Source organism: Pogona vitticeps, chromosome 1 (assembly GCF_051106095.1).
Source record: "Pogona vitticeps strain Pit_001003342236 chromosome 1, PviZW2.1, whole genome shotgun sequence".
Classification (NCBI taxonomy): Eukaryota; Metazoa; Chordata; class Lepidosauria; order Squamata; family Agamidae; genus Pogona; species Pogona vitticeps.
In genome coordinates, this window is record NC_135783.1 from 170086639 (window position 1) to 170107484 (window position 20846).

General features: G+C 40.1%; 1 protein-coding gene across 17 annotated transcripts in view; it reads right to left on the reverse strand.

The window, feature by feature from the left end:
- Positions 1 to 20846, reverse strand: part of PCBP3 (poly(rC) binding protein 3) — a 111501-nt gene that overhangs the window by 40998 nt on the left and 49657 nt on the right. For 5 of the 17 annotated variants that reach the window (XM_072977043.2, XM_072977036.2, XM_072977132.2 and 2 more), the window contains exons 3-8: positions 16223 to 16246; positions 13967 to 13999; positions 11278 to 11394; positions 7157 to 7288; positions 5746 to 5895; positions 2913 to 3056 (exon numbers count right to left, since the gene is read on the reverse strand). In XM_072977043.2, the coding sequence (XP_072833144.1) occupies positions 2913 to 3056; positions 5746 to 5895; positions 7157 to 7288; positions 11278 to 11394; positions 13967 to 13999; positions 16223 to 16246 (600 nt within the window). Of the gene's footprint in view, positions 1 to 2898; positions 3057 to 5745; positions 5896 to 7156; positions 7289 to 11277; positions 11395 to 13966; positions 14000 to 16222; positions 16247 to 20846 lie in introns of all 17 variants that reach the window. The other 12 variants (XM_072977067.2, XM_072977062.2, XM_072977145.2 and 9 more) reach the window with 6 other exon arrangements.

A 20846-nucleotide genomic window follows, 5' to 3' on the forward strand; every position in this document is an offset into this window, starting at 1 on the left:
TCCCTCCGAATTATGTGTATCTACGTTGCACCGAAATAGTCCAACACATTTTAAGTATCCATGATTTCATCCTATGGAACCCTGAGACATGTAGTTTGGTGAGAAAATTAGAAATCTGTGGCAGGGATCTTCAGTGCGCCTTCTCGGCTTCAACACTAGAATTCTCTAGCTAGCAGATAATTCTTTGAACCAGAGATTAGGATACAGCCATGAATCATCGAATAATTGAGCTGGAAGGGGCCTAAAAGACCATCAAGTCCCACCCCCTGCTCAATGCAGTCAAAGCAGATCTGACAGAGGGTTGTCAGATTTTCTCTTAAATGATAGTTAAAGTGGCATATATACCTCTAGATTCTTGGGCAGATTAGTCTTCCAGTGTAGCACTTTCTATCTAAAATTGCCCCACATAACGCATCTGAGTCAATAACTGTGACAAAGATTGTGCTAGTAAAGCACATCTGAGACTGACTTGAAGATACTTAGAAGATTCTGAAAGCCTACCTCATAGAGGAGGTAAATGTATAACCCATCCAAATGGTCCTCCATTTCAGATAAAATTCTAAGTTTGAATATTCCATTCTTTCCTTTGTCCTCTTCCCTGCCAGCAATCTTCATCCCCACAGGTAATATACTGAACCTTCATAATCTGTTATTAGAGATCCTCAAACTTCCCCTTCTGTTGTCAAAAGTCCTTCTACTTCTGCCATGATATTTTTATGTATTAGGATTTAATAAAGTTCCTTCTGTCTTACTCTCTCTTTTGAGAAGCAAAATTGGACTCAAAGCTCTTTCACCTAGTTGCCATTTGAAAGAAATGCCACTTAAGAAATATTTTTTGCAGGGTGATAAATAATTTTAGGAGAATGATGACATTTTTGCTTTCCAAACATTAATTGGCTGTTTTAAGATGCACATAAAAATAGATGCAATACAATAAATGTATAGCACAATACTTTCTGGGAAAAACCAAAGAGATTACATAGAGAGCTGAGATTGACTGAAAATTCTGTCAGGTAACTCATATGTGCAGAGCTACATTGATGTTCAACTTGCAAAGAATAGGGGTGGTGTTGTTTCTGTGCTTTTAATCATTTCTAACATTGTTATGAGGTCATGTGTTTGTATCATGAATATCTGTGTATCGTGGAACCAAATTCATAATGAGGAAGCTGTAAAATATGGTATAGTTTGCTTGCTTTCTATTTGAATAGCAATTTTCAATACTGAAATGGTGGACATTTTTTATTCTTGTTGGACACAAATATGGAATCACATGCTCTACAGAAAACTGAGATTAGTTCAGATAAAAATAAATAAATGTCAACATTGGACAAGACAAAATGTGTATTTATTTTATTATTTATTTTATTTTATTTATTTAACTTATATGCCGCCCACTCTACCCAAAGGTCTCTGAGTGGCTTACAACAATTAAAATTCAATTAAAATACAAGAAAAGATAAAATGATTAAAAGATAATTAAAATTGCCATCAGGACCCACAGTTGATGTTATTTCAATTAAAAGCCTTCTGGAACAGGAAGGTTTTGACCTGGCGCCAAAATGTCATCAGCGTCAGCACCAGACGAATCTCAGTTGGGAGGGCATTCCATAGTCTGGGGGCAGCTGCCAAAAAGGCCCTTTCTCTACAAGCCATGCCTCTTACTACCTCCTTGAAGGATGGCTGTTTCAAAAGGGCCCCCTGGCTAAATCTTAACTGCCGGGTAGGCTCATATGGAAGGAGGCGGTCCTTCAGGTATTCAGGGCCCAAGCCATATTAGACCAGTATGACAATCCATATGAATTTCAGGAGTAGTTGTACAGCATATTATTATGCAAATAAATGCTGATATCTCACTGATTATATAATTACATCCTGTTTGGAGTTGGATTCCCCACTGTGCCTCCTGTGAGCAGAGCCAGCTTATATGGACTTGGGCAAGCTGCACAGTCCTAGGATTGATTGATTGATTGATTACATTTATACCCCACCCATCTAGACCAAAGTCTACTCTGGAGGGCTAACAATGATAGATAAAATAAAAACAATATAATAAAATAAAAAACAATAGTAATAATATAGTTCAAGATGGGAAAAATAATCAGTGGTGACAGGAGGGAAAACCTGCCTAAAGAGCCAGGTCTTACGTTTGCTGTTAAAATACTCCCAGAAGAGGTAAACCACTTCTGAGTATTCTCCACCTGGAAAAGGATATGAGATTTACCAAGTAGGAACTCACTTGATGGCACGTAAGTATTATTATTATTATTATTATTATTGTTGTTGTTGTTGTTGTTGTTGTTGTTGTTGTTGTTGTTGTTGTTAGTGTTAGTGTTAGTGTTAGTGTTAGTATTAGTATTAGTATTAGTATTAGTATTAGTATTATAATATGTTGGCAGTAAGCCATGTTTATGTAGGTTCATGTGCATCAAATCCAATGTGCATAGGCTGTAACTATGTGGTCAATTCCCAGGTTTTATCTGAGAACTGTTGCTATAACCTGGATACTGTTGGATTAATACTGAGCTATCAATTCATTGTGATTGTATTTTACTTCTATTCCAATCAGATAGTAAATAAATAAGCAAATACATACATACATAACACATGACTACGTGCAGTAGTTCAATTATAGGGTCAGAAATGGATGCCCTGCTAGGTAGCTGCATTCCATGGACTGAGCAAGAAGATGCATTCTCTTTTTTATGTTCTGTTTAGATTGGGGTTGCCTGCTGTCTATTAACTTAAGCTATGGTAAGTGGCTTTCATGTCATCTATCAAATGAAGGAAGCAGTTTTGCCTTGTGTTCAGCAGTGCTGCACTGAAAGAGCTTTGAGTCCACTTGCTTTGGTGTGACACGAATGGGATGACACCATGCAAGTGAAAAGGCGAGAAAACCTGAGTGCACTAACGGGCAGCGGCTGGTGCTGCAGTAAAAGGCTGAGGTTGGCAGTGGAGGCCGCAAGTGGGTCGGCTCTTACCTGACCACCTGCAAAAATGACAGGGGTGGAGGCGGGCTTTGGGCGATAGGGAATGGTGGCACCTTTCGGTGGGGACTAGGAGAAGGGACAAGGAGAGGGAGAGAGAACATTAGATCACATTTCCTGAAACATCAGCAAGAAGAGAGTTAGAGAGGAAGCAAAAGATAAAGCCACACTGCACACTTAACAATCTGTGATGCCAGCTGTGAATGTGCATTAGTCCATGTTCAGAAAAGAAACAAGAGTAGCTAGATAACAATTATGCAGAGAAAATCGATTCTACAGTTAATATTGCATTTCTATTGTACTTTAGAGTTCAAAACATTGTCACACATTATTAATTACCTTTTATTGTTAATTATCTGTTATTTATAACAACCTGTTATGGGCCATATTCCATCTTAGATAAGAAATTTTGTGTTTTTCAAAATTTGGTTTGACTTTAATAACTTCTCAGTATCACTTGGCTTAATAGCTCATTCACAGTCCAATATATTCTTGGCAGGGTGAGTCTGCCCGAGAAAGTAACATTCTGTCTATAAGATGGAGACCTGGCATCCCATTCATGCCTTCTTCCTCATCTCAACATTTGGACGCCACTGCAAGACACTCCTTAAAATTGTTTAGAAGCTTCAATAGGAGTGAAATGAGAGGCAGAGTCCTAACGGGATATCCCAGTGGAGAGCATATTACAGGAGTGAGGTGAGCTCCCTGGTAGTTCAGCCACAATTCCAAGCATGGATGCTAATCTCTAAGGCTGCAAAGGGCTCATGCCCAGCCTGTCATTTTGCACCCTCCACTTCTTGCACTGAAAGCTTTCAGATCAAGAAAGGAGGCTTCTTCTTCATTTATCTATTATCATTTATTAATGGTGTTGTGTGTACATCAACCTAAACTACTCTCGAATTAGTAGATCTCCAGGTAAACTTGCAGCAAGGGATTTTGGCTGCCAATTGTTTAATAGTAGAAACAACAAAAAACATTTTTCCCCTCAGCAAAATTTGGGTTCCAAAATTAAGAAAGCTAGGAGCAAGAGGTTTGTGAATGAATTCCAGTTAATGCCTGACCTGAGCATGCGCTACATAAACTTGTGATCTGATAGGATAAAGTATGTTCATTCATACACTGAACATGCAGGACTTGAGTTTATGGATGGAAGCGTATGGAATTGATCCGTTCTCTAACATTAGCATTACTGTTGGAAAACAGGACAGCAACACCGAATATAGCAACAATTAAATCATCTATTACTGTTCATTATAGTGACAGGTATATGTATTGAATTCTGTAGTGAATGAGGCTGTGGGAAGAGTCTGGGGCCAGAGGAAGTAGCACAAAATGCAAGATGTGCTCTGATCTCACCTGAACGATTGCTTAACTAAAAGGGAAAAAATGAAAGTGGTGAAGATCGGTCTCAACTGTTTCCCAGCTGCATGGTTTATTAAATGCTGAATTTATTGTGAATCAGTAATATAAAAAAAGTGAGCAAGCATTTGCTTATATTCGATACCTGACGCAACATGCATCAAGGAGATACTGTATAATGTAAGCACCCCGTCAATTTACTAAGGGCGTCATCCTTCACCCACTCAATTCTGAAGTTTTTTATTTCAACATCTAGATTAATTCTTCAACACTCTTTTGTAAATCCCAGCAATAAAACTGAGTTTGAATTGGGAGTAGCATGCTTAAAACTGACTTGAAAAATCATGACTACATGATGCATAGCCAACTCCACATTTTTTAGCCACTGATTAAATTATTTTGAATAGTTCTGCAGAGGGTTTTTATTTTAACACGACTGTGCAATTGATTTATTTTACATTGCTTAAAATTGGAATAAAAATTTCCCAAAGTGAAACAAAACCCACATGACTGAATCGTTTTCAAAAACATTGGAGCCCAAATCAATCAAAATCTTCAGTGTAACCACGCTGTCAGTATAACTGCAATTTCTGCATAATCCAGAATTATCAATGTGAGGGAGGAGATTGATAAAAATGTAATTTGAAATTAATTTTTTCTTCTTCAGAAACACATTAAGACAAACAAAAGGAAATTTTGGACAAACATAACATCAGAAATATGCTTCAGTGCTGAATAACATATGAAATATGGAGATATAATCAATCAAAGGAACAGAAGTAATGACCTTATCTATCTATTTGTCCAATAGTGCAATTATTCCCAAGCCTGGGTCTCCAGATATTAACACTCCCAGAAGTCATGCTGGCTAGGACTTTTGGGAATTGTAGTCCAAGAACATCTGTGGACCCAAGGTTGGGAATCACTACAATAGTGCCTCCTGCTTCTCTTTTTGTCTTTTTGAGGGGGAGGGTCTCCCCCCTGCTTCTCTGTTATTCTTGTTTTCTGAAGAATGTAATTGTTTAATTTGTTCCATCATGTATTTTATATAGTCACATGTACTTTATAGACCTGGCGTGCTCTGGTCAATGGGGTCACGAAGAGTCAGACACAACTAAACAGCAACAACAAATTTTATAGTCACTTCAATATGACTACATCTTTATCTGTATATTTATCACTGATAGTCCTATCTATTATGGGTTGCTATAATAGTTCAAGTCTTCTAAGAATTACTTTACTACTTGTGTCATCCAAAAATACCTGTCTTAAAAATCATTATTATCAGAACACTCTAAGAAGTTTAGAATTTAAAAAATACCACTCAGTGACCCAGTTCTCAACAACAAGAAACATAGATTATCAGAATTGAGTTATTTTTGTGTCCTGTGTACTTTACCCCCATTGTTACAGACTGTACCTCCAGCATCACCACACAGATCTGTTTGACACATTGGATAATTGCATCGGGGGTCCCTGAGATGGTCACTGCCCTCTCTGTGGAGTTTGGCAGCATGTCCCCCGCCACTTGAACCTGAGCACCTGTTGACTGGCAAAAGAAAAAAAGAAGAAGAAGGAAGAAACAGAGAGATTAAAAAACAAGTTAAAATAGGAGAATGGCTCATTAGTTCTCTTAGGCAAGTAAACATTGGAGGACAAACACTGTCTGCAAAGAGAAGCACAAACCAATCCTCTAGTCAGTCACTATTTATACTCCAGTTACTAAGTATCTGGCACAGGAAGAACCCCTTCTCCTTCAACACTTACTATTATTTATTACCTGAAATATTTAAACCATTTGATGGATTATTTGGGTGTTAAGTATTTATGCATGGAGAACATTGGCCATGGAAAACTCACTGGGAGAATGGAACAGATAAAACCACTCCTTAAATATCTTACTTATTTTGAAAGCCCTATTAAGGGCATTAAAAGTCAGTTCCAACTTGATGGTACAGAACATACATACAAGCATTTATTACAACTGTAATTAATTAATTTTATTTTAGAATTTATGTTCTAGATTACCTTCTTAGCTACCAAAATGGAATTAATTTCCATATAATGGCATTTGATTAAAATGACTTGGTAAGCAAGATTGCTTAAAGCAGAATATTTGCATTTAAACCAATTTGTATATAAATTTTCCTCAGCAATTCTTGGTTCAAGACCAGAAGGCTTATTGCAGGTGGTAAAAGGCCAGCAGCAGCCATTCTTCATAAAGCTGGCCATAGTGGTCCAGACTATGGGGGCCAATGGGGTGGGTAGGTAATCCTTTTAGATGGCCCAGAAACTACACATGGAGTGGAATGCCTCTGAGTGGGTGACCTTATTGGCACATAATATTTCTGTTAAAAGGACTGCATCTGCTGGTGATTTACTATCATGCTAAGGTTATGTTCGTTTGTTGGCAGTTCAAGCTCTGAAGAATCAGGACGTGATGACCTCAAAGACCCCTTTAGGCTCTTTTGGCTATCTAGAGTGAGGGTGTTATGACACATCCCTGACGTCCATTGCCACCCTAATTTGAATCAGGGCATTTAACATAATGCTGCCCACTATGTAAAATTGTCTTCCCACTGATGTCAGAAATGGACCAACTATTCTTCTTTCTGCAGTCCTTCTTAGTTTAGTTCTGTTTTATCATCTATTTTATGGATAATGTAAATGCCCAATTGCTGCTTGTGGGGTGGACCCCCTATTGTTTCCTATGGATTTTCCTATATTGTTGTAACTATTTGGAATCTTATGTAGGATTTTAAAGCAGTTTATAAATATTCATAAATCTATAAATAGAAACACAGCCTTACCTCCCTGATTTCCTTAATCTTGGAGCCTCCTTTGCCGATCAGTGACCCACACTGGCTAGCTGGCACAACCAGCCTTAGTGTTACGGGTGGCTTACTAGTAGCTGTGCTGTTGCTCATAGAGTTGATGATATCCTGAAGGAAAGAAGGAAGGAATTCTATTTTGGGCAGATGTAGGAAGATTTACAGTAATAATACAATAATACAGCATATTAACCACTTACAGCGGGCTGGATAGGTCAGTGAGTTAAGGTAATCTGGCTGTGGAGCCAGAGGTTGGCAGTTCAATTTCCCCCACCTGTGCACCCCAGAAGATTCTGCCTCTCTGGCCTTGGGAAGAAAGGAAGGGCAAACCAATTCTGAGGGCCCTCTACCTAGAAAGTCTTGAAAGAACTGACTTGATGGCACACAATTATTATTATTAACCACTTACGCATTGTACAGCAGAATTCTACTAGTGTCTGTGGAAGATTTTTGTAACTTGCATGTGTTACTTGACCAGGCCAGGGCCTGTTTCAGTCACATGTTTGTTCATGGGCCTGACTGTGCAACAGAGATTTGCCTTGATATCTCATCAATAAGCTATAATTAGCTGTGGCAAGTTATTAAAACTTTATACAAACAATGGTAAGATCCTGGCCATATAATTAAAGAGCTACATGCATTGGATTAGGAAAAAAAATCTGAACTAAATTGTTCTTATTCAGAGGGAACCAGGATTCCCCCTCAAATCACCCGTATAAAAATCTGAATTGTCCTGAATTCAGTGTGTGATCTAGAGTTTTAAAAGCAAAAGTTGAGCCACAAAGGCATGCCTGCAAAAACTGCAGCATTTCTCCCCAAGCTCCCCATAAAGAAAATGCAAGGGTAGGGGATAGGACTAAGGAGAGTTGGAAGATGCAGTTTTGTGAAGGAGAGGTCTTGTATCTAATCATAGTGAATTTTTTTAAACGCAATCTCAATAATAGTTATTTGAGGAATACATGAAATAATATATGAATTCTCTCCAAGTCAGTTCTGTGCTCTTTTTCAGTTCTCTCTTGAGTATACATATTGTGGTATTTGAGAGGCTTCTTCCTTTATTTCCAGTATGTGTCTTATATGCCTCATATATCGCTATACCAGTTTTCTGCTTTGTTCCAAACAATCCTTTCAAAAACCTGTTCCAATTTATTCTTGACTAAAATGTATACCATTTCCTAAAATTCAGGTCCTTCTGACACATGCCTGTTGCTCTTTGGTAGAATCTAAGTGCTATTCCTTCGTGGTCATGTACACTCAGTTAAACAGAGGTCTTGTCCCCTATTTCTTGTTGTTGCTTAGTCGTTTAGTCATGTCCGACTCTTCGTGACCCCAAGGACCAGAGCACACGAGGCCCTTCTATCTTCCACTCCCTCCCGGAGTTTGGTCAAATTCATGTTGGTCACTTCGATGACACTGTCCAACCATCTCATCCTCTGTCGTCCCCTTGTTCTCTTGACCCCTATAACCCTCTCCAAAAATATTTGGCCCTAGCTGTATAGATTTTAAGTTCACAAAACAATAGAATTGTAGAACTGGGAGGTCTCAAGGTCATTGAGCCCAGATCTCTGCAGGAAATTCACCATTAAGCAAACCTGACAGATGATCATCTAGCCCCCACTTAAAAGCCTCTCACGAAGGAGTATCCACTATATCTCAGGCAGTCTCATTGTCCAAGAACTCATACTGTCAGGTCTTTCTAATGCTTACTTGAAATTTCCTCTCTTGTAATTTGGATCTATTACTTTGAGTCCTTGCCTCAGGAGCTGGGTACAAAAGGTTTTCTCTAAGTTCAAGATGACATCCCTTCAAGTATCAAAGACACCTATCATGTGACTTCCCCATCTTTTCCTTTTTAGGTTAAAGATGCCCAGTTCCCTGAACTACTCTTCATATCACTTGCTTTCCAGTCCATCTATCATCATGGTTGCCCTTGCCTCAACACATGGCAGTTTGTCAATATTCTTCTGAAATTATGGTGCCCAGAACTGGACACAGTATTTCAGGTGATGTTTCACCAAAGAAGAGTACAATGTTACTATAAATTCCTTAGATTTTGACACAATGTATACTGCTGCAGCTTAGTATACCATTAGGTTTTTTTTTGCTATCATGTCACATTTTTGGTTCATATTTAGCTTTTTATATATTATATATTATTGCTTATTTGTGAGGGGAAAAACAATAAAATGGGTTATAATTCAAGACCAGAATCCAATTCTCCATATAGTCACATACAGGACAGATTAATCTACAGGTATTTGTAAATCTTAGAGTTCAACTATAAACTTTTCCAAATTTTTCAACAATCTTTTTCATCTGGTTGTAAATGTTGGAGTTTTATTTAGATCCTCACATGTTGTCTGTAGTTTGAGTGACTATCTAGCACTAAGCAATTGTTCCTTTCAGTTTTTGAAATTCAAAGAGAGCCCCACCTCTCTGTTGAGTGTCCTATTCCTTTCTTTCAGCAGTTGATAGCAGTTGTTTATTTCTGTTGATCTGTTCAATAGGTTGCTAGCATGTATACAGTAAAGAAAGCAGCATACACGAGTTTATAATTTTAATTTATTTCTTTATTTTATTTATTTATTTGATTTGTATCCCGCCCATCTGGTCTATATGACCACTCTAGGCGGCTTCCAATCAACTGTAAGTAAAGAAACATTTTTATTTTCCCCTGCAAATATCTCAGAGTGTGTTACTGAGACTTTAAGGGCCAGTTAATGAGAGAAGGTGGACTCTGGGAATGTATAGCTATTCTACTCTGTGGATCTCTGTACTTCTGCTGTGTAGCAAAAAGAGAATTTTGCCATAAGAAGCTTCGTGGCGCAGTGGTTAAACCGCTGTACTGCAGCCAAAACTGTGCTCTTGACCTGAGGTTCAATCCCAGGTAGCCGGCTCAAGGTTGACTCAGCCTTCTATCCTTCCGAGGTTGGTAAAATGAGTACCCAGCTCGCTGGGTGGGGGGGGGCAATGTGTAGCCTGCATAATTAACTTGTAAACCGCCCAGAGAGTGCTTGAAGCACTATCGGGCAGTATATAAGCAGCATGCTTTGCTTTTTTAAAAAAATAAAGATATATTTGCAACAGTAAAGGTATATTTTGAAACAAAAATAAAAATTTTCATCACTATGAGCTTTTAGTATCAGAGGTCTATCAAACATACATATATTTCTTAATTTTCTCCTTTATGGAAATAAATGTATTCTTATAATTTCTATAAATTATCTTATGTATATTTTTTGTTAGCTACATTCCTAGATTTTAAAAACTAAAGTCAGTTTGGTCTTTTGCTTCTGAAAAAAGATCATTTGGTCTACTTTTTCATTCCAGCTTCTTTATCTTCTTTTTTTAAGTGTTTACTCACACATACTTTTTATATACTTGCTTACTCATGTTTATAAATTAAAAATAAGCAGACTTTGAATGGAGCTGATTTTTATGCTTTACTTGCTACTGCAAGTCATGTGCCCTGTTGACTCATCTTTAGCTTATGATCCACTAAGACACTTTGATCCTTTACACAAGTACTGCTGCCAAGCCAGCTGTCTCCCATCCTATATTTGTAGTAGAGATGGGGGTATTTGTATTTGCATAGGAATACGAACATCCCCACACAGCTGGACTTAATGAGGGTCTGGCCCACCGGGTTGGACCATCCACTCAAAGGTCTTGCTGTGGCGCCTGTCTCACTCATCCTTCCAATTGCATCTGGAGCACCGCTCCGTTCCCACTCAGCTGGCCACTCGGCAGTCATGCAGGGAGTCTTGTCCTCCCGCCCCCTGCCTGGAGTGGCCAGCTGAGTGGGAAGAGAGCAGCACTCTGGCCACAATTGGAAGGATGAGTGGGATTGGCACCCCCAGGGCTGGACCCTTCTGAAGTCCAGCTGCACAGGGATACAAATATCCCCATTGCTAATTTGTACACATCAGTTTTCCCTGTTTCAGTCTCTGTGCTTACTACCATGGTTAAAAGCAATATTTCTTCCTTGCAGTTTGCTACACGATTTCACAGTGTCTACAATTTTATGGAGATATAGGTGCCCTTCTTCAGTGAACTACTAATCCATTAATATCCTGTAAAAATACTAACAATTTTCTTACCTCCTCAAATTTATAAGCAATCATGGCGAATGCTTTGAAGATGGCATCAGTGGGGCCAGTAATGGTCACAATTCTCTCTGGACAGTTTCCTTCTGAGATATTAATTCTTGCTCCACTCTGCAACAAAGAAACCAGCCCACATCTTTTCACATGTATAGAAACTGTGTGTGCTGAATTTCCATCATACACTTATAGGGGATTCTGATTCAATATCACAATGCTAAGCTGTTGTGCTACTTATTTTTAATCATGAATCCACTGGCACCTGATTTTAGATTAAGTAAATGTCTATTCTTAACAACAAAACTAAACACCACCAATGGCCTGACTAGAGTAATTTTATGCAGATGGCACAGTCTCTGATCCATCAAGCTGGATGCAACAAAATCATATCTGCTGCCCCAGGACCGGCTCCTTTTAAGTCCTGTTTCTGTAAAAGAGAGGAATGTCACAATACATACTTGTGTGTCAAGATGTGAAATTTTATATGTATAAAGTGCTAAAACAATTAAGGAGGGTATAGAAAGTACAGTCCTGAAAACAAACACTGTATTTTAAAAATGAGGTTTGAGTAGCAGTTTCCTAAAAGTTACTGTAAAAGAGATGAGCATATTTACAAACTAAACTAAGGAGAAAAGTGAGAGTGTATTAAAATATGTAGAATGTAGTAATGTGTTGATCCAATTAGAAGGTTGTGTTTCAGATTCTGTAGTTTGCTCTCCTTTATTTTACTAGACCTTCGTAGTTTCAACCCATTGAAATCCATAGGCTCTGCAATTGTTACTCAAAGTAACAACTTTTTTTGTCATGGTGGCAGCTTGCCAGATTCTGATTTACAGGAACCATAAGATCAGAAATAAGAATTTTCTATTATAAATTTTCCCTGGTGAGTAAACTTTATAGTTACAGGTCTGGCAAAAAAGAATGTTGACAGTTTTAGGGTGGAGGAGATAACACTATAAATGATGGCCAGAAAAGGCAGTCAAGGCAAAGAGCAAAGGATGATAGGAGAGCAATGTTAGATGGGAGAGAACTCTTTTCCATTCACCTTATTAAGCTCTCAGAGTTATATTGCTAAAATGTTCTATTGTAGGTAGAGGTTTTGGCTGTTCAGTAGATAGAGAAAAGTATTATACACACATATCTGCTTGCATATGCTTGTTCAATAGAAAGAAGGAAAAGTAGAGGTTTTGCTGGACATTCTGTTTATCTGTCTTGCATGCAGCAAAAAACTTGAAGAACATCCAAAAGAAGAGAGTAAATTGTACAGGGTGCAAATTTTCCTCTGATTCAAACTTTCTGATTACCCTTTCTGAGATACATGTGCTGAACACAGGCTTTTGATTTTTCCTTATATGTCTATAAAAGTTTATAGGGAGCTTCATGCCACAGTGGTTAAATTGCAGTACTGCAGCCAAAATTCTGCACACAGTGTGGGTTCAATCCCAGGTAGCCAACGGGAGGTTCACTCAGCCTTCCCTCCTTCTGAGGTCAGGAAATTGAGTTGCTCAGGGGAGGGGGGGGAAGTATAGGTTGCATAATTAAACTGTAAACTGCCCAGAGAGTGCTTTAAGCACTATGGGATGGTATATAAGTAGCATACTTGCTTAATTTTTTTTAAAAAATAGGATTCATAGGGAGATGTCAAGCATCAGAACTTTCTGACCTGACATGTACAGGACTAATGTAGTATGACCACCTCTATAATAAATAGAATTGTTCAGGTGTTGATATATTTTCCCAACTGAAAAATATTCTCTGTAGACTCAGAAGGTACTGTGCAGTGGCGTAGCATGGGCAGAGGCCACATGCCCTAGGTGGAAAATATGAAAAGGAACTTTCCTACCCCATGCCGCCCACCTGCCTTTTATAGCCTGGGTGAGGCTGCCTGGACACTTCTGGAGGAGTCTTCCCCTCCTACCGAACGAGAGGGCACCACCCGAGGTGGGTGAACACCTCATTTAGGAAGCATTGTGAGGCACACCTTTGACCTCAGGACTTTTCCACAGGCCCCTACCTGGCCTGTCTTGGCCACCTGCCTTGGTTTGGGCTGCAGGAACGGGCCACCCTTCGCATTCACAGTTGGTGCCCCAGAAGCAGGGCTCCTGCAAGGGCCAGGGTGACCTTGTGCAACAAAGGTGGCATTTGCAGGGAGTTGGGAAGCAGTACGAGTTCACTGCTAGGGAGCATTGTGAATAGGGGTGCAATATTTGCCTTCCCCTGGGTGCTGGCCATCCACATTATGCCACTGGTGCTGTGTGCCAAATCTGCAACTATTTAGGCCAGTGCTGATAACAAAACTATGAGGATATTCAATATTTGTTGATTGGCCCCATCCTCTTCTGTAGTATATGGATAAGCTATTCTGGTCAGAATCTATCCATGTCCGAACTGCTTCCAGAGAGTTTGTGTGTGCAACCATGTATACACTACAAATCATTGAATATCTTTAGACTTCAGTACTGGGTGTATACAAGCAAAAGAAATCCTCCTTCAACTGTCATCTAATTCTGAATGAGATAATGGGATGGGAATGCATAAATATCATAGCTAATGAAAGGAAATACAATTCCAGCACTCACACTTTCCATCCCCCATCTCCTTCTTGGTTTTTAATCTTACCAAGAAACCTGCCCTTTTGGAACCATTAACACCCCCACCCGCCAATAATGCTTCCTGAATGACTCACCTCTTCACGCATCTTTTTCACTGTTTCCCCTTTCTGAAGATGCAAAAAAAAAAAAAAAAAAAAGAAAGAAAAAGAAAAAGAACAAGAAACAATGCTGTAACAAAATCAGCACATCTGAATCAACCTTAGCAGAAATATCATTAATTATATTATCTTCATCTTCATATTATTCTTAGTCTTTTAATTCGATAATTTTCTTATAGGGCAATTTCTGATAAATAGGTAAAATGTCTTCTGTGCTAAAAAAAAGATAGCAGAACATCTTAATATCAACCATTCTTGTACAGTGGACCTTCTACTTAAGGAATTAATCTGTATTGGAACGGTGGCTGTAAGTCGAAAAGTCTGTAGGTCGAATCTCCATTGACCTACAATGCATTAAAAACCAATTAATCCCATAACTGGCAGTTTTTATTCCATTTTTGTTCCATTTTGGTTTTTTTCTGGTCTGTAAGTCAATTCTCTGGCTGCAAGTCAAATCTAAATTTTGCGGCCAGAGAAGTCTGTAACTCGAAAAGTCTGTAAGTCGAGCCATCTGTAAGTCGAGGGTCCACTGTATTGGTGATTGATGCCTTGTAAGGGAATTCATGGTAGTTGCCACAGCAAATTACACTCATTAACAAAGCCCCGGTTGCTTTCCCAGAACAGTGCCAATTTGTGAGAACAGGCAAGTGTCTAGAAACAAAATAGAGCCTTACTAATAAATAGCAATTCACTCCCAAGATTTAAAGGGTTTTGCCCTGGTGAAGCAGATAGTCCTCTAGTCAACCATTCCACAGAGTGCAATCTTTCTTTCAGGATTTACATCTCTAGATAGTAGAGAGATTTTCTCCTAATAATAGTAAGAACCTGTTCAGAAAGGAGATGGATTGGATACTGAAGGTTGGAATTCTGGCTCCCCAGAGCCTCAGAAAGGAGCTTAAGTTCAATCCCCACATTTCTATACATGGTGTTTTGCTGCTGCCAAGGAGTAGGCCTTGACTAAAATGATGCTGAAACTATCTACCCAAAATGCAAAAAAATTAAAGGAGCATAATAATTACCTCTCCCTCAGAAAATATCTGTTGTTATTTGCAAAATTTAGAGACATACTTTCTTGCAGGAAAATTTCTATACCGTTTTGTAAGTATACAGAGAGTATATAGACGATGTCACGTATATATGCCATTTTTATTAATTTACTATATTACCCTTATATACAGTGGTGCAACCATTTCGGGGCTCCCGGCAGCGTTTTTGCGCGCTCCCCTTGCTTACCAAGGGCGCGAAAACGCTGCGCCCCGGCCCCTTTTGGCAGTTCCGGCGGCCATTTTGGACCCGCCGGACAGCTGATGGCAGCCATTTTGGCACCCTCGTTGTGCAAGGGGAGGGCGCGAAAATGGCTGCTGGCCCCTGGGAAACATCGCACTACGGTGAGTATTCTATGGCATTGGAATGCATTAAACGCTGTTTAATGCATTCCAATGCCTTTTGGTGTTCCGTAGTGCGATGTTTCCCACAGCGAAGGTTAATCCGGAACGGATTAACCTCGCTGTGCGGGGCACCACTGTATTTAGAATTTATCTGTAAACTAATATAACACATATATTATCTTACAGATAAAATATATGCAATTAATTATCCTGAGGCTGATGAGATAGCTGAATGATTTTGGTATCTGTCTGTGGAGCCAGAGGTTGGGAGTTCAATTCCTCACTGTGTCTCCTGTGAGTGGAGCAAGCAAAAGTTCCAGTATATCCCACACATGATGACACATCATCATCATCATCATCATCATCATCATCATCATCATCATCATCATCATCATCTTCTTCTTCTTCTTCTTCTTCTTCTTCTTCTTCTTCTTCTTCTTCTTCTTCTTCTTCTACTCTGACTTGGATATCCAAAGAGAGACAGGGAGGTCTCCCTAGTTGTAGAAAAAAAACCTTAGAATTTGCCGAGCTGGAAAGGATCCTATGGTGCAAGTCCAGCCCCTATCAAGAAGGCACAGAGGGGTATCCAACTCCCAACTTCTGGCTCTGCAGCCAGATGCCTAAACCACTGGTCTACTGGCCACTTAAGGAGGATAGGGATGGCTGAATGGCCTGCCGCTGCACCACAGTATGGGTGCACAGTGCTTGATATGTACATGGGAGGTAGCCGGGAAGGAACAGAGAGAGAAGGCATATTGATCCCCATGCTGATGCTCTCCTGTGCATGCAACTGTGCCCACATGGAATATAAATTTTTTAAAAATGCATTAATTTAAGAAATTACCTTTCCAATGATGCTTCCAACTTCCTGTTTAAAAAGAAAAATGACAACAAAAAGAAAATTTAACATTCATTAGCAAAGCATAATTTGCTAATGGTACACTTGGATTTTAAACTGGCAGTCATATGATGATATAGAGAAAATACATTTGATTCATTATAGATGAGATGACGCCGGGGAGAATGACACTTAGTCTGGGATCTGTTAAATGTGTCTCCAAGATGTTCAACATACCCAGCAGCTTTTTTGTGTGCTAGGCTCTCTGCCCATCCATTGCTTGCTGTTCTGCTAAGGCACAAGTGAGCAACTCATTTCTATTTGATATTGAATATTTCCATGAATACATTCTTTCTCTTCTATTTCAACCTCCCTCCTGGGGAAAGAAGCATGTGCCTAGGGGCCAGCCCTCCTCACATTGAGAGGAAGATCTTTTGCTTCTTTGGTCACCTAGTTGGAGACTCATCCACCCAGAAAGTGAGGCCTCCTAACTCCACAGCTATGTCCACCCTGACAGCACTTTGTAGCCTTCTTTGCTCTCCATAGTGTAGGCACCATCGTAAGGAAGAGACTAGCAGTCTCTTTGCTCTGCTGGTGTTTTGACTCTTTCTCCTGAAGGCCTGGAAACCAGCAAGGACTTTTAGCCCACACACACCAAGGGCAAAGGATTATCCTGAGGCAGGCGGCTGGCTGGTGGCTTCTCTAAACTCAAGGGTATTTGGTACTTTTATTTTACACTTCACATGGAAGAGTTGGCACCAAAAATCCAAGCTGCTGGTTATGCAACCAGTTGTCAATATTTGCAGGGGATGGTGCTGGTGGCTAAGGCTGTTGTAGAGTTTTGAATTTTGGTTAAACTTCTCTAGCTAGGCAGCAGAAGTGCAGGGAGTCACAGAGCAAGTTCCCCAGATCAATCCACCCCTTTTTCTCATCATTGCAACTGGTGGTCTTATCTTGATCTCTGTATGCAAGAGTGACAGGCTAGAACACAAAATCCCATACTTGCAACTGGTTGTCATGTCCATTTGTGTTTGATAAGGTGGCTGGTTGCAGTCTCAGGTGAGATAACTGGGACACCTCCTGGCCCCCTCCCACAAATGAACATACACAGGTTGATACCAACAAACAGTTTATTGATAAAGGTAAGAAGTAGAGATGGGGGTATTCATATAAATTATGAATATCCATGCACAGGTGGCGTTAATGAAGGTCCAGCCCCATTGCAGACAGCGTGATTCGCTTGCCACTCTTCGACCTTGCAGTGAGGCTTGTCCTCCCGCCTCCTGCCAGGAATAGCAAGCGGATCGCGTGCTGCGGCGCCATTCGTAGAATCACGCCGTCCGCATCTGCAGTAGATCAGTGAGTGGACTGTCCAGCCCCATGGGGCTGGACCCTCGTTAACACCACCTGTGTGGAGATATTCCTATTCATATACAAATACAAAAAAACCAATCTCTAAGAAGCAAATAGTGGAAGAAGATTAGTGGTAAGTGGTGGGTAAAAAAGGCCACCACTTGGGTTGGCCTTTATTGGCACATTATTGGCACAGTGCAAAGAGCAGATCCCTAGATCAGACAACCCACCTGTCATCTGTTCTCCATCCATTCCAGCAAATCACTGGGTAACCACAGCGCTGTTGGTCAACAACATGTACCCCTCTGGGCATGAATCCATTAGGGTAAAGGAAGACCCCTTGGTTTCACTGTGGGGAACTCTGGCAGCCCACCCAAGCTGGCCCTGCCCCTATCATTTCCCCCCTCCCCTGCAACAGAGGATGGGGGAATCATTTGTATGGGATAAGGCCAAATGCCTGTCTTCTTTTCTATAGATCTGCTCCTATGTGTCAAATCACCCCTTTCAGCTGTCAGCCAAGCCGTACATTCATGTAAGGCATGCAACCCAAAACAGCAAGTTATTAAAAACTATCCACATTGTAAGATAACACAATAATGCAAATAGAAAAAAGGATTGGGTGGACAGGAGATTTCCATGTGGGAGACTGCTGGAGAAGACTCCTGGAGGGTTTTTTAAACCCCCTGAGAATCATGGCGGGGAGTTTCTCCTCAAAGCACTGGCAGCGGCCCTGATTAGATGGCTGGCAATGTTTCCCCCAGGAACTCATTTCTTCGCAAGGGTACCCAGGATGAATAGTGGTGGCTGGAGGGGGTGTGCCTCTCCTTCCCAGGCTCGAACTGGGTCCCTATCAAATGTGCAAGGTGGCTTACAGATAATTTCCCAAAGGAAAGAAAGGGTCCAAACTGCTGTTCTCACAACTTGCTGTCATTCCTCCAAAACTTATTTCTTCCCTCTGTGACCTAAGTTACCAGTCCCTTCACCAAATACTGTACAAGGTGGCCAGAAATACCATTGAGGTTATAGAGGTAGGGGCTGGACAGCCACCTATCATGGGAAGGTCCTGTGGAGGAGCAGAGTGGGAGCATTGACTTTGCAGTGGTGGCAAAAGCATTCATAGCAGGTAAGGAATTTTCCCTCATGTGGAAAGGGCAGACTGAAAGGCACAAGCTTGTCCCCATAGGAGAGTGATTGAAATGGAAGAGAAAGGATGTATTCACAAACATTTAAGGATTTCTGGCAGGGACGGATTGTTACTCTGCTGCTTAAAAGCCAGTCTTTCGGGAAGCAGATTTTTCCCCCCTGCACATTAGGGAAAGATTTAATGAAAATGAAGGATCTTTGTCTCACTTTATGTTGGAACTGTGGAATCTTTCATCACTTTGCAATTCCTTGTTGAGGTGTCTTATGGAGTCTAGAAGCCTAAATCAATGAGGGCAACAAATTTATCAAGTATTCTTCATATCCGTGCACTGTACAGTAAGTATGAACTTCCAGTATGGCAACAGATTCACCCATTCTGCTATACAGCAACATAACAAAAATTTGTGTTACAGATCGCTAGTTTGGGACTACAATTCTATACAGCCTAATAAGCAGTGATTTTAGACCTTACATGATGACCTAAGCTTCCTAGGAAGCACCAATGCCATTTCTTTTTTTCTTTCTTTTTTCTTTTTTGTACATGAATAGCCAGAAACATGGGCCTTGGAAGCTTCTGAGTCAGTCCCTGAAAAGCAAGATCTGACAAATGGGACCTTTTGATTCTGTTGAACCAGTTTCAGCCCTCTGTCATGTGAACAGTGGTGAAAAGAACATTAAACAAATACGTAGGTTTTTCAGGCTGTTTGGCCGTGTTTTGGAGTCAAAACCAAGGCCTAGCAGCCCAAAAAACCTACAACAACCATACTTTTTGTGGACAAGGTGTTACAGGAAAACCTAGTAACCTGAAATAGATTCAGACATTCAAGGCCAGATGTGGTACATCCAAAAATACAAAGGAATTTGTAGGTATAATCTCAGAGGCTGAGAACTCTTGGAGAAGAAGGTCACAGAAGGCTTCAGGTAAACAAATATCCAAGGAGCTTTCATTTTCATTAAATCTTCCCCTAATGTGCACAAAAAATATCTGCTTCCAGAAAGACTGGCTTTTAAGCAGCAGAGTAACAACCTTTCCCTGCCAGAAATCCTTAAATGTTTTGAAGAATTGAATTTCCTGGCTTTTTAAAACAGGAATTTGAATACACACACGCTACACACAGTTTTAATCAGAAATTTCCTTCATATAGAATTACGTACACAGTGGTAGAGGGTTCCGGAAGATGAGCATATGATCTGTACTATGGTTACCAGGAGAAGTCAGAAGCGAGAACAGCTCAATCTCTCTGTGACAAAATATTTTGAAGGGCTGTTCTGGAATTAATGAAATTGTAAAGCGAAGGTGTGAGGAGCTACAACACATATAGTGGAGAACGATACACAGCCTTTAACCTCTCAATTAAACTAATGTTGCCTTGATCGTTCCACCAAATGCAAACTAGAAAACTATGTTCCAATTTCCAAACCCTTTCTTTGAGTTAGGCAAGCTGAGGAAGAAAAACTATATCGGAGCAAAAGCTCTATGGACCTGTTGTGTGGATGTTTTCCAAAAGATGTACCACTTGCTTTTTGAATTTTTTTTAAAAAAGAAAGAGGTTGGAGTTAGCAAAGAATGTCAGTCAAAACCAAGGTCAAAATCATACATACTATGTGAAAGGAAGATAATGAAAAAAGACAGAGACACACTGGCAGCAGGAAGAGAGAAGAACCTAACCTGATGTAGTTGTTTTGCAAGATCTGAGCAGAGTTCTTAGTGATAAGACATTTTGGAAGTCAGTGACTCTGAGTGAGAAAGGTGGGGGAAAGTGGGGCTGAATTCCTTTCTGTCTCTCTAATCTTCACCTAATGTTCTCCCCTCATCCTTGGCTGCTGTCTTCTTACTCTATAGTAAACTAGGTAAATTTACTCATGAGTGAACCAGGTAAAACTTGTTTTGAGATCATTCTCAGCCACAAAGCCAAAAAACCAGTAATTTCACAGTTTAAATGAGTGAGCTAAATATTATTCTGTAAGTTTTTAAAGTGTCTTTTAAAATATTTTCACAAGAAGGAGTTTAAAATGTTTGGCCAGGAAGAAGTTAAATGTGTTCTTTCACAGCCATTGAATGATGTTCTCGGGGGCAGGGTCAAAAGTTCAGTCCATTTAGAATGTTGGCAAGTTATAGAGGAAAGCCCAGAAA